General features: G+C 42.8%; 1 protein-coding gene across 1 annotated transcript; it reads right to left on the bottom strand.

Annotated features, from left to right (window-relative positions):
- Nucleotides 1–257: 257 nt before the first annotated feature.
- prkag3b (protein kinase, AMP-activated, gamma 3b non-catalytic subunit) lies at nucleotides 258–26,122 on the bottom strand (the record flags this gene model as incomplete). The annotated part of the gene is made up of 12 exons (XM_079733769.1): nucleotides 26,080–26,122; nucleotides 22,616–22,731; nucleotides 7,727–7,808; nucleotides 7,571–7,629; nucleotides 6,559–6,604; nucleotides 4,909–4,963; nucleotides 4,442–4,568; nucleotides 3,410–3,575; nucleotides 1,443–1,480; nucleotides 1,129–1,275; nucleotides 697–843; nucleotides 258–332 (listed from the first exon to the last, which is right to left on the bottom strand). Exons 2-12 carry the CDS (start codon nucleotides 22,694–22,696, stop codon nucleotides 258–260), a joined length of 1,023 nt encoding a protein of 340 aa, XP_079589895.1. The 5' UTR covers nucleotides 22,697–22,731; nucleotides 26,080–26,122.

Here is a 26,122-nt window from a genome sequence, read left to right as displayed (position 1 = left end):
GTAGAGGTGCCATCGCAGGAGTTTTATCACATCAAGTTCTTCATCCTTCATTCCTAAGACACCAGGAGTACAGATCTCCTGCATCTACTGTGTTGGAGCTCATGGAGAGTTGGCTTTTCACCCTGAGCTCTTGAGGTCGGCACCTTCCTCCGCCAGTCTGCCAACTAATGCCTTGCTCAAAGACACAACCAGGTCAGCCCATGACAGCTTCTTCTTCATACACTGTTCTCTTCCCCCGTGTCATGGGAAGGTTTCAACTACCGCCCCACCAAGACACGGTTCTTGGTTCTAATGCTAGTCTCCAACTTCACACTGCTAAGGAACATATATGTCTGTAAAACAAGGAAGGACACAAACCTCACAAGACATGGGGAATAGATAATGTCATATGCTCCATCCACGACCATTAGACAGCGGAGAAGACAAGAGCAAACCAGATAGGCCACCAACTAATGCAAAAAAGACTCCAGTGTCCATGATCTCCTCATTTGCTGTCCCAAATTGTTTTGAGACGAAATGCACCCTGATCATGGAGGACATGATGGAAGATCAGAGATCAGAGATTCCTCAAAGCATTGCATGAGACTTAATGGGCTCATAGCAGATTAGCTACACATGTTTATTCCTGAACAGCTGTTGTATATAAACTGGTGTATATACCAAACAGGCGCTAAATCATGCACAGGTGTTTATAACTGAACAGGTGTTGAATATGTGACCAGGTAAACAGGAGTGGAAGGCATGGATACCTGCAGGGTTGAGTATCAATGCCTGGAGGAGGTCAGACAGAGACACGATCCCTTGGACCACATCCTTACTGTCCACCAGCACCAGCCGATGCACCTGAATCACATTGTAATACTACTGTAATACTATTTATTTGATCTTGTTAAACCTTAATTTAACAAGGTAAAAGACTCATTGAGATTTAAAATCCCTTGTCCAAGAGAGACCTGGCCAAGAGGGCAGCACAAAACAAACAAATACATACATTTTTGTACAAAGAAAAACACACAATTCCCACACAATTAAAAGAAAGTTTTGGGATTAGATAGTTGTATATGTTTATATACATGCAAATATATGATTATATATATATTGACATATGTGCATATACATGTTGAATACCTCAGCCTTAGCGATGCGGTCTATGATGGTCTGCAGGGTCTCGTAGGGGTAACACTTGAGGACCCCCTCCATTGAGCAGGACCTGCTTGCCAGCGCCTCCTGCATGCTCATGTTCAGGTTGTTGTAGCTCTTCTGGGCGGCTAGATTCTGATCAATCAAAGAACCCACACACGTATTAGCTTCACTTTACACCACTACTTCAGCCTAGCTTCACTAAAGACCATCATGTTAAACATGCTAGTTATATTATAAATACAGACACACACTTTCATATTCTTATATTCTAGCCAGCTATGGTATAGATTGACACTTACGATAACATCAAAGCGTGAGTACAGAGCCACAACTTTCCCTGGTGAGAGAGAGACAGCCAGACAGGTAGAAAGTTACATAGCTGATTCTTGAAATGTTTGAGTAAGAGAAGCTGGGAACCCTACAAGACTTTGATACATCTCTGGTCATTTATTTTATGCGTCTGAATTATCTGCCATTTTTTTAATTTTGGGAAAAAAACTAAACTCCCCATAGATCCTAGGTTCTTAGACTGAGATGAAGAATCCTTTGGTATAATCGTTAGTTTATGCTCGCTTTGGCCAGGAATATCTCCTGACCACATTGAGCTTTGGTTATGAAACTCAATAACCTATAACCCAAAATGACATGGCTCAAATTGTTCTTATCAGCTTCAAGGTGCCAAGAAGTAGGGTAACTTTAACATCATCAATCATCAACAAACGTGCACCTGGTTTAATTAAAGAAACATAGGTCAAGATGAACCAGTCTAAATGTCATCCAGGACTTTAAGGGCGCTTCAACGATTGATTGAAAAGGCCTATCACCGGGCCCAAGCTCAACTTATTCCATCCTTTATAAAAAAAACTAAGAAGGTTGTAATGGCTGGTTTTGCCTTTAACTCAGATAAGCAGAAATGAAAACTCTGGAAATCTGTTGTGTGGACATTTAAGAAGTGGACCAGAAGGTTTTTTGACTGCACTGACTGGTATGTTTTCAGGAATGTTTTTCGGCGAACAACTGGCCTCTGTCTGGAAGGGTTTCAGACGGATCACCAACCGAAAAGCCCCCACTCCACAAATGACTTGGCTCAGCCAACCAACTGAACGAGTTCTACGGCTGATTTAAAGACATTCGGACAGTCCTGCCACCATCCCCTGCGAACCAATCCACTATGTAAATCAATGACCTGCTCTAAAGACAGTGGAGATGGTTGTGAACTTCAGAACGAACCCAGGCACACCCACCCCCGTCACCGACTCCCCAGTCCACTTTGCGAAGTCCTTCTGCTCCTGGGCATCATCATCACCCATGACCTCAAGTGGGACCTGAACATCAGCTCTACCATCAAGAAAGCCCAGCAGAGGATGAACTGCCCCAACCTATGGTGGTGCTCTTCATCCTAGATTCTATCCTCACATCCTCCATCACCATTTGGTACGCTGCAGCCACTACAAGGACCAAATCAGACTGCAGTGTATCGTGCGCTCCGCTGAGAGGGTGATTGGCTGCAGTCATCTTTCTGGACCTGCCAGCCTCCAGGGCCCTGGACCCCTCTCCCACCCTGGTCACAAACCCTTCCAACCATTCCCCTGCAGCAGGAGGCAGCAGACCATCAAGACCAACACCTCCCAGGCAGCTCTGACTCATGTATCTGGTCTCCTCTGACTCTGACTCATGTATCTGGTCTCCTGGCTCTGACTCATGTATCTGGTCTCCTCGGACCCTTGTATCTGGTCCCCTCTGACTCATGTATCTGGTCTCCTCTTATTCTGACTCATGTATCTGGTCTCCTCTGACTCTGACTCATGTATCTGGGCTTCTCTGACTCATGTATCTGGTCTCCCCCCTGACTCATGTATCTGGGCTCCTGACTCTGACTCATGTATCTGGGCTCCTGACTCTGACTCATGTATTTGGTCTCCTCTGACTCTGACTAATGTATCTTGTCTCCTCTGACTCTGGCTCATGTATCTGGTCTCTTCTGACTCATGTATCTAGTCTCCTCACCAACAATCAATGTTTGGTTCTTACTTGACCTTTAGTTTGTGATTTTATCGATGGTTGTACAAAGTTGGAGCATGTGGCTGTATCCGTGGTGGACCTGAATTGCTCCCCTTCCTGTCACCTGTCTTCATAAACAACCCTCTGAATTGACCGCCACCAAGTTACCAAAATAATACTGCAAGATATATCTAAACTAAATCATTTGATATGCCGACAGTAAACCTAGATGTTTTACAGCAGAGGTTTCTCTAGGGAGGAGAACCTTGTTGGTCGACCACCGGTAGAGCAGACACCCGTCGCTCTACGAACACAGACAGGGCATCGTAGACGGTGGCCGAGATCAGCACAGTGGCGATTTCCTTAAATGTCCCAATTGCCACCTCCTGGATCCTCTTTTGAAGGAACCGAGGCTTAGGAAGCAGAGAACCCTGAGGAAAGAGGAGAAAGACCACACCTCAGTAGAGAGGAGACACCTTAGGAAACAGAGAGCCCTCATGACAGAGGAGAGAGGAGACACCATAGGAAACAGAGAGCCCTCAGGATGGAGGAGAGAGGAGACAGCTTAGGAAATAGAGAGCCCTCAGGACAGAGGAGAGAGGAGACACTTGGGCTTAGGAAGCAGCCCTAAGGAGTCTACTGGTTACTAATAGTGAGTGGTAGTTCCCTGGTCATGCTATTAGAGAGGGATAGTTCCCTGGTCATGCTAATAGAGAGGGGTAGTTCTCCGGTTGTGCTAATAGAGAGGGGTAGTTTCCTGGTCATGCTATTAGAGAGGGGTAGTTCCCTGTTCATGCTAATAGAGAGGGGTAGTTCCCTGGTCATGCTAATAGAGAGAAGTAGTTCCCTGGTCATGCTAATAGAGAGGGGTAGTTCTCCGGTTGTGCTAATAGAGAGGGGTAGTTTCCTGGTCATGCTATTAGAGAGGGGTAGTTCCCTGTTCATGCTAATAGAGAGGGGTAGTTCCCTGGTCATGCTAATAGAGAGAAGTAGTTCCATGGTCATGCTAATAAAGAGGGGTAGTTCCCTGGTCATGCTAATAGACAGGGTTATCTCCCTGGTCATGCTAAGAGAGAGGGGTGGTTCCCTGTTCATGCTAATAGAGAGGGGTAGTCCCGTGTCATGGTATTAGAGAGGGGTAGTTCCCTAGTCATGCTAAAAGAGAGGGGTAGTTCCCTGGTCATGCTAATAAAGAGGGGTAGTTCCCTGGTGGTCATGCTAATAGACACATTAGTTCCCTGGTCATGCTAATAGACAGGGGTGTTTCCCTGGTCATGCTAAGAGACGGGTGGCTTACGAAGATGTAAAGGAACTTGAGTATGCGTTTGTGGGTGAGGATGTGTAGAACGTTGCCAGACAGTGGGTCAATGACCGGAAGCCGGTGGATCTTATGCTTCAGCAGAGAGTAGACGGCCTCAAATAGACTGCAGAGAATTGGAAAGTGCCTTATTGCCTCGTAGGCTTCTGAGCCTAGGCCTACAAATCTTTTGTACTGGCTTTTTGTGCATAACAATTAACATAGTAAAAAATATCTAATTATATATATACAAATATTAACATTAACCATATAAACACAACATGTCAAACATGTAGAGCAAATGTATTAAACAATTTAAGTTACTATATTTTTCAACAAAATGTGCAGATGTTCACAGTATGGAGTATAACAGTAAGGAATACGTTTGAGAGAAGAAGGAAATGATGTAGCATGGTGTCAGTCTGCCTCTCTGCTAATCTTTCTCCCTGTTCGTCTGTCTGTCTTACCTGGCATCAGGGGAGATGCTGATCAGACTGTTGACAGAGTACTGCAGATAGATCTCTGTAAGACAGACAGACAGACAGGCAGACAGGCTAAAATATCAACTTTAGAGTAAATATTGGGTCATTTAAATCAAATGAAGGTAAAGTGATGTAGATGAACTACCTACTAGTGACTGGCAGGGGTTTAACAGTCAGAACCTCACCATACTGGATGCTTCACTGTATACATTTCTACAGTTTGGGACGGATGCAAATCGGAAGGGTAGAGAAAAAAAATGACGCCTTATTTTTATCAGGCATGTAATTAAGTATTCATAGAGTATATCTCATTGTTATTCTAGTGGTTGGCTATTATTCCGGATTGGTAATGCCTATATCTACTGTCTCACGTCTGGTCTCACAAATTTGGGGGATATAGCCTATAAATGGATTAAAAATTCTGAACTTTGGTGTATATGCCCTATTTTGCATGCTGAAAATGTTTGCCTCTTGGACTTATAATGTCTATCAAGATATATTTTGCTGTACAGTGAGAATTTGGAAAACCTTCAAAAATCGTATTTTTCAGAACCATAGCTTCAAATGCAAATCAGTTTGGATGAGCATGATCTATGGACTTGACTGTATTCACACACATTATCCTATTGTGTGTGTATGTGTGTGTGTGTGTGTGTGTGTGTGTGTGGGGGGGGGGGTTCTGATAGTGTGTGTGAGTGTTAATATTCCGGATTGGTAATGCTGTGGTAATCCCTGTGGTGGAATTTTTCAAATTTCCTTTATATATATATATATATATATATATATACAACAAATATCTGCATCTTCAGAACCATAGCTTAAAATGACAAACAGTTTGGATATGCATGATCTATGGAAATTCCTGATTTCAATTGGCTGAATTGGTATTTATTGTGTAAAAAATTATGTCAAATTAGTTATGGCAAATTCAATATTTGCTAATTAACGAACATTATTTATCAACCCCAAGTCAGCCTCAGAAGGAAGAAAGCTAGATACATAAACTTGGTCTGCACATAGAAGCCACCCTCCTGAACACCTGTGTAAACATTGCGTGTCAAAAAATGCTAAGCTAAGCGCTAATGCTCCATTTCCATTGCAGGTCCACGTAAGAAGGAGGCAGGAACATGAAACTTAAAAGGAACATTGAGGGACCCTCCCTTAACATGTGTACATAGTTTGTGTGTCTCTCTGCATGCCTGACTGGACCTGTCTCTCTGTGTGTCTTGAGTGTGAGTGTGTGTGATTCACTTGAAAAGGGCATCCGCTGGGATAGGTTGTGCATGGATGCCTGTGAATACCTCTGGTACTGCTAGTTATTACAGGTACTTTATATTAGCAGAACTCATTATACTTTATTATATAAACAGCCAATAAAATGGAGGATGGGTATAGATCAGTGCTTGATGCGCTGAGTGGTCGTCAGTAGAGAACATAAGTAGAGAATGGAGTGGGTAGAGTCTGGCACCGCCAAGCAGCAGTCAGAAACACGAAACACGCCAAACATGGAACCTCCCAAACAAGTATTTAAAACACTGAAGGGACTCAAACAGTGCCTTAACGGAACTGTTACACCCCTAGTTACTAGAACTAGTTACAGGCAACTAGTAACTGGGGTATTTAGTATTTTCTGACCTCTCCATGTCTCGATCTTGTGTTCCTCCAGCTCGTAGATTTGCACCTGGAAAACAAATCATCACTATGGTAACCAACACCATCACTATAGTAACCCCCATCATCACTATGGTAACCACCACCATCCCTATGGTAATCACCAACATCACTATGGTAACCACCATCATCACTTTGGTAACCACAAACATCCCCTTGGTAACCAACATCACTATAGTAACTACCACCATCACCATGTTCACCACAATCATCACTATGGTAACAACCACCATCACCATGGTAACCACCATCATCACCATGGTAACCACCATCACTATACTAACCAACACCATCACTATGGTATCCACCACCATCCCCATGGTAACCACCACCATCACCATGGTAACCACCATCACTATAGTAACCACCATTATCACCATGGTAACCACCATTATCACTATGTTTACCACCACTATCACATTGGTAACCACCACCATGCTAACCACAACCATCACTATAATAACCACCACCATCACTATAGTAACCACCACTATCACTATGGTAACCACCATCACTATAGTAACCACCAACATCACCATGGTAACCACCACCATCACTATGTTTTACCACCACCATCACTATGGTAACCACCATCACTATAATAATCACCGCCATCACTATGGTAACCACCATCACTATAGTAACCACCACCAGCACTATGGTAACCACCATCACTATGGTAAGAATCATCACAATAATATCCATCCCTATCAATATGGTATCAACCATCCCTATGGTAAACATCACTATCACTCCTGCCAAAATGACCATGGTAAGCACCATCACCAAGGTAATTGCCATCAGCATGGTACCACCATCAGTACGCTTACCACCATCACTTTGCTAACTACCATCACCATGGTAACCACCACCATCAGTAAGGGAACCAGCGTCACTATGCTAACCGCACTGTGTTAGTTCTAATGATTTGGTTGTGTTGGTTCTTCATCTTGAAGGTTCTAGAGTGACGACTCACCAGGGGAGATGTGTAGTAACGCTGCAGGATGTTGATGAAGTCTGTGATGGTCAGCATACCTATGGACACAGGCACATACATACACACCAAATTATTATAGTCAGCCAGACAGCTGGCGGGCAGGCAGGCAGGCAGGCAGGCAGGCAGACAGCTCACCTACAAACACCTGCAGTTTGCTGTCCCAGAGAGGAGCAGCACGGACGCCATTGGCAACCAGAGCAAAGAACGCTTTCTTCACCTGAAACACAATATATATACCCATTATATACATATACGCATCATAAATATATCACCTGAAACACAATATATATACACATTATATGCATTTACATTTTGGGCCTTTAGCAGACACTTTTTTTCCAAAGCGACTTACAATAAGTACATTTTATCATAAGAAAATGAAACAATATATCGCTGTTGGTACATTAAAGATGTTCACAGATCCAAGTGCCAAGCACTAACAATCCCTAGGTTAACCCATTCCCCATATACAACAAAGATAGCTAGGATAAGATGAAACTGGGTGGCTATGCAGAGTCTAGGTCAACTCTGAACAGGTGAGTTTTGAGACTTTTGCGGAAGCTGGTGACCGACTCTGTGGTCCTTACATTGGCACGGAGCTCGTTCCACCACTGTGGTGCCAAAGCAAAGAAGAGTTCTTTGATGATCAACTTTTACTTGCTCTTAGCGATGCCAGACGTCCAGCTGAAGTAGTTGAACAGAACACTCGAGCTGGGGTGTGTGGTTTGACCAACAGTTGGTCGTAGGCAGGGGCAGTTCCATTGACCACCTTGTATGACAGTACCATCATCTTGAATCTGATTCAAGCTACTATAGGGAGCCAGTGGAGGTGCCGGAAGAGGGGGGTCACATGGGAGAACTTAGGTAGGTTGAACGCTGCGCGCTGCGGCGTTCTGGAACTCTGCAAAAGTTTAGTTGAGGAGGCAGGAATCCAGCCAGGAGCAAGTTGCAGTAGTCAAGGCGGGAGATGACGAGCGCTTGGACCAGGAGCTGAGCTGCTTACCTTGTGAGGAAGGGCCGGATCCTGCGGATGTTATAGAGACCAAATCTCCAGGATCAGGCGACCGTGGTTATGTTCACGGTACACCATAACTGATTGTCCAGTACCACACTGAGGTTTCTCGCAGTTGTTGATGGAGATACAGCGATGTTCTCGACAGTGACCAGTATGTTCATGTGAGGGCAATCTTTTCCTGGCATCAGGAGGAGCTCAGTGTTGTTGAGGTAAAGCATCGGGTGATGGGCAGTCGTCCAAGTGCTGACATCTGTCAGACATTCTGAGATGCCTGTTGCACTCCGGGTGTTGTCAGAGGAGGGGCAAGAGATGGTCGTCAGCGTAGCAGGAAAGAGAGTGTCGTCAGCGTAGCAGTGATAAGGAAAACATGCGATGTGATTACAGAGCCGTTGGATCTGGTATATAGGGAGAACAGAGGGGGTCCCAGTACAGAGCATTGAGGGACACCAGTGTCAAGAGTGCAGGGTTTTGAAAAGGAATCATTCCATGTGACCTGATGTATGTAGCCGGGTACACTCTGAATTTTGTATTTCTGTGAAGACGTGTGTGCCTGGAAGTTGAGCTTCTCATCGGCTATAACTCCGAGATCTTTTTTTTGTGTCACCTTCTCGATTTGGACCTGAGCTTGGTGGCCTCTCATATGGTAGTTGGTATCTGGATGTTTTTTCCGTCCACTGCATCTTCATAATTTTACATTTCTCTAGATGAAATCTGAGTAGCCATTTGTCAGACCAATCCTGCAGCTTGTCAAGCTCATCCTGGAGAGACTTCTCATCTTCTTGGTCTTTCACGATTCTGCATATCTTGGTGTCGTCCGCAAACATGAATTTATCTGACTTATTTCCGTCTGGTAGGTCGTTTATGATGAGCACATACAACACAGGACATAGCACATTGCCTTGGGGTATTCCACTTAGAACGTCCATCCAGCTAGAGAATTTCCTGTCCACTGACACGCTCTGCAGTCGTCTTACGACAAAAGATTTGATCCACTCTTGTAGCTGGCCTCCGATGCCGTAGCTCTCGATCTTATTGAGCAGTCGTCTGAGTGGGACGGTGTCAAATGCTTGTATATGCGTGCATTCACTAGCCGTCATTCCGGTTGCCACATGTGTCCTGTGCACCGAGCTGCTTCAGTTGCACCAGGAATGTGATGAAGCATTCGGTGCCTTCACCGCCAGGGTGCGGGGGAAGGCGGAGACATGTGCCTATATTGCGGTATGCGAGTGTGGCAAGGATGTAGATTATACCAACCACATTATCCGTGATGTTCTGATCAATGGGATTCATGACTCAGACATACGCCGTGAGACACTGGGGATGCCTGACATTCTGTCGAAACCAGTGAACGATGCAATTGCAGTCGTTGAAAACAAGGAAATGGCCTGCAATGCTCTCCTGTCGTTCACTCTGTCAGCCTTGCCATCATTCCGGCGCCTACAGAAAAATCCACAGATGAGCCCCGCCACGACCCCAGTCCCAACAGACAGGGCTAGGCAAGCCTCGTGCCCGGGCTGTAAAAGCACCTTTAAGGTCTTCACGGAGGGTTCTCGCGGTTGGAATACCAAGCCCCACCAGGTTTGTGTCAGCTGCTATAGGGCCCGCCGACAGCAGAAGCGACAACAGCAATCAACCAACAGTCAGCAGGCTGCCATGGAATCGGTGCCGATCTCCCATATTCCGTCGCTTCAACTCAGAGTACGCCCTGGCCGACACTGCGGGGGCCGTCGCCACACTCGGACGACACACAGCACTGTCAGTAGTCCCAAACACATCAGGCTCGGGCACCACATTTTCTCCAGGGGTAAATGGAGGCGGGCCAAGCTGAGAGACCACCCCCGAGTCTTAATCACCATCTCGGTTGAACCGCAGGACAGCATCAACCAACGAGGCTCAGAAGATGGAGTGAACATATCCGCCATTGCAGACACTGGCGCACAATCTGATCTTTGGTCTCTAGAGGAGTTCCTCGCCTGCGGATTCTCGCATGACGACCTGCGTCCTGTCAATCTTAGCCTGTCAGCCGCCAACCGCTCCCCCATAGCCATTGAGGGAGCATTCTTTGCTAGGCTCTCAACAGCCCCCAGCGACAGTGGTGTTACGTCCTGCCGCTCGATGGTGTGCCATTCCCCTGCACACCGGAGAACAATGGCCGGATGAGAGATTGGCTACTAGAGAGATATGCCTCATCTACATTAAACACCCTCATTAAGCTTTGCCTTGCATGGAGGGGCCACCCATCGAGATGCACGTGGACCCAGCAGCCACGCCAAAGGCATGCCACACTGCGGCCATTGTGCCTTTGCACTGGCAGCAGAGAGTCTACGATGACCTCCTTCGGGAAGAAGCCCTTGGAGTCATTGAACGTGTGCCATACGGAGAACCAGTGACATGGTGCCATCGTATGGTAGTCACAAGGAAGCACGACGGCTCCCCCCGCAGGACCGTGGACCTCTCACCTCTCAACAAGTTCTGCCAACATGAAACCTTCGCCACTGAATCCCCATTCCACCTCACATTGGCCACTTCCTGCTCCAACAACATTGTAGCTGCACTTCTGGCATACCTGACTGTTGCCCAGTAGGATGGCGGATCACCCTCGCCGGTTCACGGTTCCCATCCTCGGCGGAGCAACGCTATGCGGCCATCGAAGGAGAGGCCCTGGCCATGGCCTGGGGTCTGGCGCAGACACGGTATTTCACACAAGGCAGACACGGTATTTCCAGCGTCGCAGTCGCTGTCGCCCCATCTTGGACAGCCGTGCCGCGCAAGGAGGCCAACCAGACGCTACGAGCCCGAGACGGGCTAATGGATACAGGACTGAGTCCGTTAACCTATTCCTATTCATAGCTTTCCGGACTTGAGGGAATGCAGAGTTTACCACCGGCCACTAGGGGATAGTATTGGAATACAGACCGCTAACCGGCTCAGTTAGGAGTCGACCTTATTGTGTTTGCCAGCATTACAGACGTTCCTGTTACAGAGGATATTAAGCTGTTTAACATTATTCGTGTAAGTCCAATATAATTTTTAATTACTATAGTTGTTGTTGTCAAGGTTGGTTAAGTTCCTGAAGATATTTATGTTAGACATGTGCATGTAGGAATTACTGGTTGTAGCTTGTGTTGTTATTTTGTGTATTGCTGCAGGGCTTCTTCATCGTCGTCATTAAATAAGAAGTTTGACATCGAGGAGTGTATTTCTTCACCTGGTACCTTGCTTGTTTCTAGCAAGAGTCTTGTTGTACAGGATCGTTAAGGCTCTGATCATCTCATGCTTCAGTTCCTTTAGTAGACGGGGTGCAGACAGTCTGGACCTGGTGATTTATCTATTTTCAGATTGGATAGTTTCTTCAGGACCTGTTCATCTGTAATTATGATTTCATCCAACTGTGTTATGTTGGGCTTTCTTGGTAGTGATGGTATTTCTCGTTTAGGTTCCCTAGTGAAACCTGTACCAAAGTAGTCTGATAGGGCTTCAGCCTTGAGCCCATCTTCCTTTATCTGCCTTGTCCCGTTCATGTCTGAGATCTCTAGGTCGCCAACCCCAGGTCTCGTGATCAGTTTGGACCTGATGTATCTCCAGAACTTCTTGCTGTTGGATTTTGAACATCTGGATATACCCTTCTCCTCTTCTTTCTGTCTGTTTCTGGTCTTCCATCTCACTTTATTCCTCTGCTTGGTATACACTCTAATTTCTCCTGATCTCTCGTTCCGAGATACCGCTGCCACATTCTAGGTTTCTTCTTGACTGCTTGTCACGTTGCGTGGTCCACTGGCCTACTGTATTTGGTGTTTCACTTGTGGGTTTGATGGGCACCCATCTCATCTCCGCCTCAGTCAGAGACGAGGCAAGAATTTCCCATTGATCGTATCATTCTTGCTCAGTTTGTTCAACCACTCCTCATTAAAATCTTGTCTCATGATTTCTTAGTCCCGCTGTCAGAACCTCCGCTGTCTGCAATCCTTAGTAGTAGTATAGCATTTGAAGCCAAATTGCAGCATACTGTGATCACTTTTTCCCAATGAAGCATTGTTGGTGATTTGGTCGATCATGGCTTCCTCATTCGTTAGGACTAGATCTAGTAGGTTTGGTTGGTTTGTCCCTCTACCTCTCGTTGCCTCCCCAACAGGCTGGTATACGTATCCATCTCTCAGTGCTTCAACAAACATTGCTTCTTCAGAGTTCTCACCTCCCGGTGTGCTCCACGTCGTCCAGTCAATTTTTGGGTGGTTGAAGTCTCCAGTCATCATTAGGAGTTCTTTCAAATTACTGCTTCACATAGACTCACATAATTGAACACTGTTATCTTTGCTGCTTGCTGGGCTCCTGTATATGCAACCTGCCATTAGTGTGTCACCTTTCTGCAGGTCTAGCTCAACCCATAACGATTCCTGGAGGTCAGAGTTTAGTTTGATTTTCTGTACATGGAGGTTTCTTCTACAATAGGTTATTATTACTCTACCTGCTGCTGTGTCTTCAAAGTTGATGTATATTTCATAGCCCTGTCACCTCATATCTCCTGTTCTTTTGCTTCACTTCAGTTACCGTTATCAGGTCTGGTTGCATATCCTCTTGTTCAACTCTTGCTCTGAGTTGCTCTGAAACTTCTCTGGGGGGCCTCTGATTCGGTACAGGAAGTTTCCCGACTTATCTTCTTTCTCTTGTTGTTTAGCTTCTGATAGCAAGTCTCTCCTCGTCTCCCTCTGGGATTTGGCCATGTCGTGTTGTATGGATATGTCCTTGTACTCACTGTCTCTCAGGTTTCTGCAGTTGATCAGTGCTTGTGTTTTAATCCCAGGTCCATCCAGCCCGATCAGTAGTGTTCCAATGGGGGTTTGTGTTATCCTCCTCTGTGGCACCTGTGTCTACTCTATCACTGTCTGCCTGCTCTCTCTTCTTCATGGTGTTCTTATTTTCCTTCCCTATTCTGTAGCATTCAACCATGTTTGATTCATCAATTCTTACTTGCAGTTGTTGCCTCACCATTTTCATGACAGACTGCACATTCATGTCTTTGCTTTGCTGATGATCTGTATCCTCGGTTTCGTCTATTCCGTGAATAGTGATATTGTTCCTCCTCAGATCATCTTCTCTTAAGTCACTTAACATCTGGTCTATATCACAAGCTTTTGCCCCTCTTGGTGCAGCGTGTTTTGTCTTGGGTTCATCCGTTTCCAGTTTCCCCACTCTTGCCATAATATCATCCAGTTTTTCATCTTTTTGCGTCTTGATGTCCCCCTGGTTGTCAGATATTTGTTTCAGTGTTCTCTTCTGGTGCTGTTCACTGTCTTCTTGAGACTGTCTATCTTGCTGTTCAATTCTATGTTTATCTGTGTCTAAAGGCTCATGAGACTTTGGGCTCCGTGCTGACAGTATGTGCAGTTACAATGCAGTTGGCTTGAATTATCCTGGGACAGGCTCTCGCATAGCATGGCTGACACTTTTTGACACTTGCCATGGAACCAATGTTGGCACAAGTCACATTTTAGGCCCTTGTCCTGTTACTTTATTCTTGCAGTCTTTACATAATGCTTCATCTAGAGTTTCCTGAACCACCTTATCTAGAGTTTCCTTAACTGCCTTATCTACGCTCACCTCCTGTCCTTGTTCCTCCTGTTTGTCTTCTTTGCTTGTTGGCTTGGCATCTTGTTATCCTTTGCTTGGACAACAACTAATGCTATCTAGCGAGCTGAGCTCCTACCTAGCGAGCTGAGCTAAGTGATCTCCGGTTCCAGGATGATACACATGATGAGAACCATACAGACTCAACCTGAGAACCTTACAGACTCAACGGGAAACTGTGCCTAAATGTGAAACTGTGCACTTTCAATCACATACACATTCCGTGTTTGGTATATGCTCACACAACATCAATGTGTGATTTTCCAATTTTCCAATACGAACCCCTGTTAGTCTTTTGTTTTTAATTCAAGGATCCGTTTAGAACTCCTATGTTGGCCTGAACATGCAGATACCCAATTCACTTCCACCTTGTCCTAATATTGGTCTTCCAGGAACCTATATAAATGTCCCTAATACTTCGAACTCTGTTCGGAAACCAGTACACTTTATAACCTGATATATTTAAACGACATACAATCCTACTTAAGCTGCATACCTTCTCTTTTAAAGTCAGGAAACAAAGAGAGCGCAAACAACTCACTAACGAACTTCCGTTAGTTTGGCCACTCTGCTCCTTCAAAATAAGAGACCTCTGCATATCTAGTAATGTAACTCATAACAAGACTCTCTGCTTGCAATCTAGCGCAACAACATTACACTGCTACATTTAGGATTGGTCAGGTATGATGTGAACCAGGATAGCGCAAAGTCAGCGATGCCGAGTTGGCGAGAGTGGTGAGGAGGATCTGAGGGTTCACGGTGTTGAACACCGCGGACAGGTCGAGGAGAATGAGAACCGATGAGAGGGACAAGGCTTTGGCAGCCCGGAGTGACACAGTCACCGTGAGGAGAGCTGTCCCAATGGAGTGTGCAGTCTTGAAGCCTGACTTATGAGGGTCAAGCTGATTGTTTTGTGAGTGATAGGAGGAAGTTGGTAAGAGATGGCACGTTCTACTGTTTTAGAAAGGAATGAACGAAGAGATATCTTTCTGTAGTTCTGGATGTCAGTGGTGTCAAGGGTCGGTTTCTTGAGGTGCAGGTTTGAAGGATGCTGGAACAAGGCCTGAAGTGAGGGAGGAGTTGATAAGGGGGTGAAATATGGCAGGATGTCGCTCGAGAAGGCCTGGAGGAGTTAGGAGGGGATCAGGTCAAGGGGGCAGATGGTAGCGTGGTTAGACGTAACTATTTTGTTGACATCTTCGGAGGAGAGGGATAAAGTGGATAAAAACAGTGGTGGTGATAGGGTGTAGGAGGATGGTGGCAGGGGTAAAAGAGGAGCTGATGTCCTTCACCTTCTTGGTAAAGTATGTAGCAAAGTCATCAGCAGCGAGGGAGGACAGTTTCCTGGGGTTGGAGGCGGAGGAGTTGATTTTGGTCTGGTAGAAGACAGATTTGGCTGTTGATACAGTGGAGGTGAAGTCTTAGAGGAGGTGAAGGTATTGAGATAGATCATTAGGACAGTCTGATCTCTTCCATTTCCTCTTCTGGAGGATAGCATGGTGACGGAGGCTTGCTCTGTCGATAGTTGACGGTAGTGAAGACAGGACATTTGAAGCAAATGTAGAGGGAGAGAGAGATTTGAGGTTACGGCGGGTTGTTACAATATGGGGTGTGTGAGTGTTAAGTCAAAAGTGGCGAAAAAGTTGGTTATTTCAGGTGAGTGCACCCCATCAAGTGGGATACCATTTCCTGGATAGAACCTGAGAAGGGCATCTGTCTTCAAATGCAGATCTGGTTAAGGGTTCCAGTGGAAGGACCTGGTAGGACCATTTTAGCGAGATAAGGATTCCAGGCCCTCCTCCTCACCCCGATGGTCTTGGGGTATGTGAGAATGAGTAGGCGGTGGAGAGGGCAGCAGGAGTGGCAGAGTTCTCAGGAGGGATCAAAGTCTCCTTAAGGGCCAGAAAGTGGAGAGTCATGAGGGATGCGTAGGCTGAGATGGAGTCTGCCTTCTTGACCGCTGATTGGCAGTACCAGAGTCCACACATCACTTTGAGGTCAATGTAGGCAGAGAGCAATGGGTGGCACAGATTGGAAGGGTTGCTGCGCCGAGCATGGGATCTAGGGTGGTGTCTTCTCCGGGTGGATATCCTGACGATAATTGAGGTATGGCACATAGCAACTTGGCTTGCCCAGCAAGCTTCCTAGGTCTTCCCGCAGAGACTCCCTTAGTCTTTGTTTGGAGGGTCCTGACGCTACAGCTGACGTTAACTATGACAAACCTTTAAGTGTACAACCAAGCTCAGTCTTAGCACCGCCCAGTAATCAAGCCTATTGTTGTCACCTGGTGACCAAAACTAGCTTGAACGACCAGAGGGGTATTCCATCAAAGTCGCTAACGAAAGCACTTAGTTGATTAAGCCCGGTTGGAACTAACGCCAACTTCCACTTGAGGCTAAACCCTTTCCATCAACCCAGTTCAGCCGCGCCTTGCTCAGGTTAGTTCAAGCCAGGTTTACGTAATCGTGGATTACGGACACTCATGAGATATGTAACCAGCCCAGAACCGTGAATGTCGAATCATGGATCAAATGTCAGAAAAGGACCGAGCAGGATCTGTTCCAGGGGCAAACAGAAGCTGCTTGTGGAGGTCCATGAGGAGTACAAGCATATAATAACTCAAAATGGGAACGCCGTAACCATTAATAAAAACAGGGAGGCTGCCTGGCAATAAAATCGCCGATCTTTTTAATGAATAAGTAGTGTTAAGCGTAACATATTTAAATGTAATGTTGACCGAAGATTAGAAATCAGGGAGATAGTCTTGAGGTAATGTGTCGGACTTGCACCCTGTCGTCCGGGGTTTAATCCCCACGTAATTAGTAATTTAGAAAGGATTACTGGAGAAATCAAAAAACTTTTCATGCCATTTATTTTCCATTTCTTTGAATATTCTAAATTGACTGACCATAGAAACTCACCTGAATGGAATTGATGTGGCTTCAATTTCCCAGGCAGCAGTGTCTTTGTCATTGTGACAAAGGCTTATCAGTAACATTAATATTAACATTAACTTTACCATGGGTTTCAACAAGTTATATTTGGGTTCTAGGGATATTGTAACTAGGAGTGGGAAAAAAAATGGATTCTTCGATGCATTCCGATTCTCTCTAACGTTTCCTTCTCGATGCAGATAAATTAATAATCTGAATTATAAAAAAAAAAATCTTTTTTTAATTTGTTTGCCTGCTGCAACATTCTGTTCACCAGAGAGGGATAATTTTAGTAATTTTAAAATTATTTAATTTATCTTCAGTGTGTATTGGCCAATCTGATTAGTTTTGACACGATTGTGATACAGCCTACGCATAGCATGCACGCAAACTCACAGCCAGACACAAGAACTCCTTTTAATTCAAGAGCAGCTTTTTCTTTAATGACATAGAAAATAAAGATTAGAAAGAAAAGAAAACTGAAACCTATTTTTAACATACTTCCATATTGTGTTGTAATGCAAGCTGCATTGTTCATAGAAAGTCATACTTTTTCTCTAATAAGATATTAGATAAGTTAATTCATCTGTTGATGTCTTTAATGATCATCACAAAAGTAGGAAGTGATTAGCAAACTCTGAGTAGCAAACTCAGATATACATATATATTTTTGAAAATCACGCATGGAAATGTACATAAAAATTGTTGCATCGAGATGCATCGATAATCGGAATCTAATCGAATCGTGAGGTGCCAAGAGATTCCCAATCCTAATTGTAAGACATATTTATTATATAAAAAAAGTCAATTGTTAGGCCGAATTTCTCTGATATTAAGGAAATTACAAAAAGAGCCAACAGTAAGAATTCTATGCGTAACAAGGAAGCGAACTCTGGTCACCCATACTACCGGGCAGATGCTAGACCACTCACCCAACTGCTGGTTCCCAACTATGATAGAATACATAAATTTGTCTAAAAATGTGTTTAGAAAATATCCACGATAACAATAGATGGCAATTCATTTTATTATTTTATTTGCATCATTTAATCTTAGACCCTGAGTGAAAATATAGGCGGTTTGTACTTCATGACAAAATCGTTAGGACTAGGCTTGGCAGAACCTTCTGATTTCTCTGAAACACCGCTCATGTAAGCCTGAAAGTTAGCCTGGTACCGACCATGGACAGCGGACTAAAACATGGCCGCCCATTCATTTCTATGAAAACTGCTCAGTGGCGCAGAGGAACATCAAGGAGAGGTTTGACTTCATAACTCTATTCTTGTGGATGAAAAATGTAGCTAGACAAAGAATTAAATTGCAACAGAGTTCATCATATTTGTTTTGTAAGATCATACCGAAAGTGACATCATCACGAGAGATAGCAGCTGGAAATAATACTATTTTTTGTTTGATCCAATTGTGGATGTCAACCCAGAATGTTTGTATTATATGACATGAGAAGAAGACATGGTCCGTGGTTTCAATGTCTTTTTCAAAAAATGCGCATATATTGTCACCGATATTAAAGCGTAGTCTAAGTAATTCTTTAGAAGGATAAATGTTGTTCATAATTTTAAAGTGTGTTTCTTTTGTTTTGGGGGGTATAGGAAATTTTAGGTACATTGTTTTTAGTTAATCAATTGATTTATTATCAAATTTATGTAGGATATTATTTTTGTTTTGTTTGCCGGGGAACAATGTTTCATTGAGGCAGTTCCTCATAAAATGATTGTTACATTTTTTGTCTAGGATTAAAATCCCCTGTACTGACAATGGGCCCAGTTGTGGTATTATAGGTTGGTGGGCCAATATATTTTTTGTTAGAAATACAAATCCATGAGGAAGTGCTTTTTGTAATTTAATAAAGTCTGTTTTGGATGGGTTGAATTTATGTTTAGTGCAAAATTGTTGATAATCTAAGAGATTACCATTGGTATCCATTAAGTCAACCACAGACCATATATTCCTCTCATACCATTCCTGATAAAATAATGATTTATTTCGGTATAAAAAATATGTATTATTCCAAAGCATAGTAGTGTGTGGTGAAAAGTTATGCACATATAACATTTTCCAATATAATAGAATTTGTTTATGAAACTCTGACAACGATATAGGCAATTTATCGATGTTGAAGTCTGCCATGAGAAGACATTCTAACATTCTAACCCAAATTTATTGTCTTCATGAATGAATTTAAATTGTACATGAAATCACTAAAACTTGTAACAGAAATAAAGGCACAGAAACTATATAATAATTTAAAGAATTTTCCCACTGAAATGAATAACTACAAATTATTTGAATCCCCCTTATGAAATCAATGTTTATTCTATTTTATATTTAATTTATTTTTGTCTTTATTTTAAGATGTTTATTTTAATTTTACTTTTATTTCAACTGCTCTAAGTGTATTCTATTGAAGCAGTAATGTGTATGTTCCTATTGCGAGTTAACATGCACTAATGTTGAATAAAAGTGAAAAAAAAAAAATCGAGAGGTTTGCTTCCGCATCATGGGCACCTAGCCACTCCCTCGTGCATGACGGGCCGGATGCAGAAATATTCTCATTAACTAGCATTGTTAGCATTGTAGCATCATCAGCAAGTGATCTGAGCGAGCACAGTCACATTGTTTACAGACCATGGAAGTATAAGTTAATAACCCCCCACACACACACACACACACACACTCCTCCTGCCATCTGGACAACAATTAGTATTTAACAATTATAATGCCGGGCCGAAACAACATTTGTTTCACTACAACTCATTTCAACTGCCCACTCCTCCTTCTCCTGCAAAAAATACATAAATAAAACAAAACGCTTGAGGTGGCGTTTTGAAAAGAGAAAACTTACATTTTATTAGTACATGGTATAAAGATAATTATGAGTCTTTGATTGATATCCAGAATTTTTTGCGGAGACACATTCCTGTTCTCCACTTGTATTGAGGTGAATGGAGATATCTACTTCTGGGACTCCATGAATCGAGGGACCCGTCCACAGCCCGCTAAAACATCTGCAATACCGGGCTTGGCCGCTGATTACTGGTGGATTAGGGAAGTATGCACTGCTCCTGGGGGCCTGATACCGACCAGGTTAGTTTGGTCGGATAAATTGCCATGGTTACTTAGCGGAGATTCCCTTAAGTCACGTTGATGGAACGCAACTCTAGCTTAAAGTAGCGAGGCTAAGCAAAACAAGGCTGGCTTTGCTTTTAAATTGGTTGATGGAATACCCCTCAGGCCTGACCCACCCTCCGAACACAACTTGAATGTTGGATACACTGTTTTCTTGCACTGTTTAAGCACTCCCGCATGTTTGGCTTGTATACTATCCTTTTTTACTTTTACACATTCATACTTGTTTTTTAACTCTTATTCTATTTGTAACATGGTGCTTGCTGGTGCTGGACATGCAATTTCCTGAGGGAACCTTCCAGAGGGATTAATAAAGTGTCTGTCTGTCTATCTGTCTGTCTGTCACTCTGTCTATCTGTATTTCACTCTGTCTGTGTGTCTGTTACTAATAACAAAAACAACAGAAACAGAGTTATAGTTAGCACAACCAACTGCAATGCTAAACACAATATTTCTTGGCTTCAGGACTCACCTACAGCCAGATTACATGTATAGACATACATTTTATAAACATGATGTACATTATATATACATTATATACATATATGCTTTATAAACATACCTCCTGAAACACAATATATATACACAGTATATGCATTATATACATAATAAATATTTAATCTGAACACAATATACAGTACATACGCATTATAGAGATTATACATTATTTATGGCTGGATAAAGATGGAGAAGGACAAGGTAGTAGGTTCAGGTGGAAAGTTTCAATTTGAAAAGTTGCCAGATGGATCTTTGGAGAAAACAAAGGTAATTTGCACAGATTGTGAAGCCAAATTTAATTACCACAAAACACTACTTGGCTTCGTGACCTAGATGACAGGAGCCTGGTGCTTAACCAGTCAGTGAGAAGGTAACTTCTGCTTTGGATAACTGGAGAGCTAGAAATCACCCGTCAAGGGTCATCACAGACGGACTGAGAGAGATCATCAGGAGACGCCTCTTATAACCTACTTGGAGAGGAACCATTAGAATGCACACTTAGGTCATCCGTGGCCTACTGGTTAAGGAGTTGGACTGGTAACCGCAGGGTGGCAAGTAGTCCCGACCGGTACACAAAAAATATGGGCGGGGGGAGTAGTTGTGCAGCACTCTCCTACGTCCTCATCCACGGATGAGGTGTCCTCCACCTGAAACCCCCACCTGCTCCCCGGGCGCTGCACTGCGGCTGCCCACTGTGTGTGCTGGACCAATTTATGTTTAGACATGAGCACCCCAAGGCCACTAGTGTGCCAAGAGGGAAAAAGTGATGATGATGACACTTAGTATGAGGGCGACAGGGCAGGGAGCATCAACATCCAACAACAGGATTTGTATTTAAATACTTCCTTTGTGTTGATTCTACATTAATTCCATCATTTTAAATTTTAATATCCATTATTAAGAGCTTAAATCTTTGTAAAAGCGATTAATCATTAGTAATCACAGCAAATTGTACAAATGTAATCAATTTACACTACACTACATTAGAAATACATTATATACACATCATTATAAATATATCACCTGAAACACAATATTTATGCACATTATATATACATCATTATAAATATATCACCTTAAACACAATATATGTACACATTTTATGCATTATATATAGATCTTTATAAATATATCACCTGAAACCCCTGATTATATAAATACATAAAAATGCCTGCCAACCATGAAATATATTACATAAACATAAAGATATGTTCACATTAGATGTATAAATGATATACACATCATTATACATACATGAAAAGGCCTACCTAAGATAAAATAAGATTGTTAGTGTTATAGTTAGTGTTATTAGGGGCCCACCGAAGTGTGTTAGGACCTATTGTAATAGTAAGTGTTATTAGGGGCCCAGTGTGCTAGGATCTATTGTTACAGTCAGTGTTATTAGGGGCCCAGTGTGCTGAGTACTATTGTTATAGTTAGTGTTATGACGGGCCCACCACAGTGTGCTAGGACCTATTGTCATAGTTAGTGTTATTAGGGGCCCGGTGTGCTAGGACCTATTGTTGTAGTTAGTGTTATTATACTTGATTAGAAGGGAAGTCCGTAAACAGAACAGCCCCAGGAGCCAATAACTACAGAAAAGGGTGTGGCGAGACTTAACTGCTTTTATCAACATCAAGATGGACTCCTGTGGTCTTGAGACCAGTAATAATGTTGTTTAGGAAAGCATTGTGAACACAATGACGTCCACATTGTAATCCTACTTATCCGAATAACACAATGTACCTTGAGGGTGGTGTCGAACACCACTAGTTTGGAGCTGGTGGGGATAATAACACAATGTACCTCAAGGGTGGTGTCGAACACCACCAGTTTGGAGCTGGTGGGGATGGCGTCGTAGCAGCAGTGGCTCTTCATGAAGTTCATGTAGACCAGCCGGTCCTCAGCCTCAGACAGAGGACCTGGGGACATAGATTAATATAAACATGCATTTACTTTATAGTAAACATACACAAGTGTTACAACACAGTAGACCAATGAGTTGGAGACACTTTCTGGGGAAAAAATGACGTAATCTTACTATTAAAATAACAGGGCTTTCTGACAAGTTGCTCCTCCACACTTGGTCAAGTGCGCATGTGCCAAGAAGCACGCAGCTCACATACACATACACACAGCACGAACGCACACATACATACACCGCACGCACCCACGCAATATTGCAATGCTTGCGATATTGATATCCTCCCTCCGACTGTTTTAACAGCCCCACCGTCGACACACTCTCCAAGGTCAGACGTTCTGTCTTTCAAAGACTGAAATTGCGATAAAAGAAGTGAATAGATTTCACGTCGACAACGCAGCGGCATGTCCTTTATTTGATCATATATCAAATTAAATTCAAACATTGCGCCGACCGACATATCAACAAACAAGTCATGCGATCTTAAAGAGACTGCGTCCCTATAACACAGAATGAAAACATATCAATAACAAATTATGATGAATTATGTCTATAGAGTCCACCACAAGACTACCAAAATGTCTTGCGATATTGATATCTCCCCTTCCCCTGCCGACTGTTTTGGTTGTTTTATTTTTCGAATGTTTTGTGTGCAGGCTATGTGGCACTGTAGGCTACTGCTGCCTGTCTAGGGCACTTGAAAAATTGATTTTTTTTTGTCTCAATTATGTATTTTTCTGGTTAAAAATAAAAGTAACATCTCAAACTCTCACGTCAGGTAGCCAGTGTACAATCCATAATCTTGCCCCCCCCCCGCCTCAATTTCCCCCCCCCTCACAAAAGCCTGTGCTCTATTTCACTATAGGTAGGTAATTTGCTGCCTTAGCTGTTGTTACACTTAGTATATCTCACTTATGTGCTTCTGTGAATGAACACAATTTTCCATTTCAGAAGAAGCTGTTTGATATTATTTTCAACTAACCAATAGTAGTTGCCATGCATTTTAAAAAGTTCAATGCGCTTAGGTCCCTGAATAACAGTAAAAGCTATTCAATAATTGATTTGCATGAATAGTATACTACACTTTCCATTTAACAAATACCCCTGTAACCCATAAATTGACTCATTTTATAATGTTATCAAATGGTCTTACACTAGCTGCTTTTCCCATAAATGTGTAAGTCCTGATATTCTCCTGCTATTCTCCTGATGGGATGTATGTGTGAACAACATATTGTGACATTTGTACCCTGAAAATCTTCTGAATAATACAACCCCTGAGGTAGTACTTTCTCCGTAGGAAATGTAAATTACCATATATGGGAATGAGGAGTATAAAGTCTATTTCCCAAAGCACTTGAGTGGGCGTGTTGATGATGCTTCGGTCGGTATCTCATTGAGTGGCACCTAAATGATAATCAGTCTGTTGCCTTCTGTTCGCTGATAAAATATTTAAATTTCGGAATGACTCTGCTTTTCAAAGTCATTCTTGGTGAACGTTAAAAGTTACTTATCATAACCCTAAAAGTACACATTATTCAATAAATTACAATACTTCAAAGCTGCATGCGTATATAGAAAATGTTTTTTTTATTATTATTATTAACAACAGTTAACTCAACATTATAGGGTCTCGTCCTTCTACTCCCTGTTTTCTCAGTTAAACACAGAAATCAACTACATTTGCCCCAGTGTTTGTTATATGTGAAAGGAAGCAAAAAAAGACTCCCTCTTTCCCTGGTAACGCAGTTGTTCGTGATGCCTTTCTTCTATTTGTGTCTAACTCATGCTCCAATCTTTCATCGATCGATGCTTCGGATGTTGTGGATGCAATGGAATATACGATGCATTGTTGCCGCAACATTTAAGATGATTGCAATGAATTATGCCCGTTCTGCCTCCATGCTGGTTGTGGTCAAACTAGAATGACAGTGGCCGCACTTATCCCGCTTCTTGCAAACCTAGACCCTACATCATATCCCGCTCCTTGCAAGGCCACCCCCCTAAACCCCCGTTGATTCTACTGATATCTGAATGACATTGATGTCTGCATATAAAGCATCAAGTCTGAATCACCCTCATGGTTGAATCTCCTTATATGAAATTGTATGAAAACGGCTTATAAAGTTCATGAGTCCCTGAAAAGCCTTTGACATTCTGGGATTATTACATCAAATAATTTCTGTGCGATTGGCAGGATGGTGTCAAAGGATTACATGCACACTAGACATTTAGATACTAAACCAGTTATGATGGATTTATCACGTGGATGTTGATGTTTACCATGTGGATGTTGATGTTAACTATATATCACGTGGATGTTGATGTTTATCACGTGGATGTTGATGTTTATCACATGGATATTGATATTTATCATTATCACGTGGATGTTGACATTTATCATTATCATGTAGTTGTTGGTGTTTATCATTATCATGTGTTTGTTGGTGCTTATCATTATCATGTGGTTGTTGGTGTTTATCATTATCATGTGGTTGTTGATGTTTATCATCGATCATGTGTATGTTGATGTTTTTTATCATCATTTGGATGTTGATGTTTATCATTTTGATGTTGATATTTATCATTAACACGTGGATGTTGACATTTATCATTATCATGTGGATGTTGACGTTTATCATTATCACATGGATGCTGACATTTATCATTATCAGAGGATGTTGAAGTTTATCATTATCACGTCGATATTGATTTTTATCATTATCATGTGGATGTTGGTGTTTATCATTGTCATGTGGTTGTTGGTGTTTTATTATCCTGTGGATGTTGGTGTTTATCATTATCATGTGGATGTTGGTGTTTATCATTATCATGTGGATGGTGGTGTTAATCATTATCACATGGATGTTGATGTTTATCATTATCATGTGGATGTTGGTGATTATCATTATCACGTAATTGTTGATGTTTATCATTATCATGTGGATGTTGGTGTTTATCATTGACATGTGGTTGATGGTGTTTTATTATCATGTGGATGTTGACGTTTATAATAATCATGTGGATGTTGGTGTTTATCATTATCATGTGGTTGTTGTTGTTTATCATTATCCAGATGTATTATCCAACCAGTTTGAGCCGGTCGGGGGATTACCAGTAAGCCAATATTGATTGTGTTACAAAGTTTTGAATTTGTAAAGAATGCAAAGCATAATGGAAAGCATAATAACATATTGGTCATACACCTTGACGTCAGTCATATATCGGCCAAAAAAAAATGTAATTGGTTAAATCACACACACACACACACACACACACACACACACACACACACACACACACACACACACACACACACACACACACACACACACACACACTTTACCTGAGTTGATCCAGCTGGGGCCTCCATCCCCTACCTCGAATAA

This window comes from Pollachius pollachius, assembly GCF_949987615.1.
Source record: "Pollachius pollachius genome assembly, chromosome: 3".
Lineage (NCBI taxonomy): Eukaryota > Metazoa > Chordata > Actinopteri > Gadiformes > Gadidae > Pollachius > Pollachius pollachius.
The sequence above is the reverse complement of the archived record's forward strand: the minus strand, read 5'-3'. Positions and strand labels throughout refer to the sequence as shown.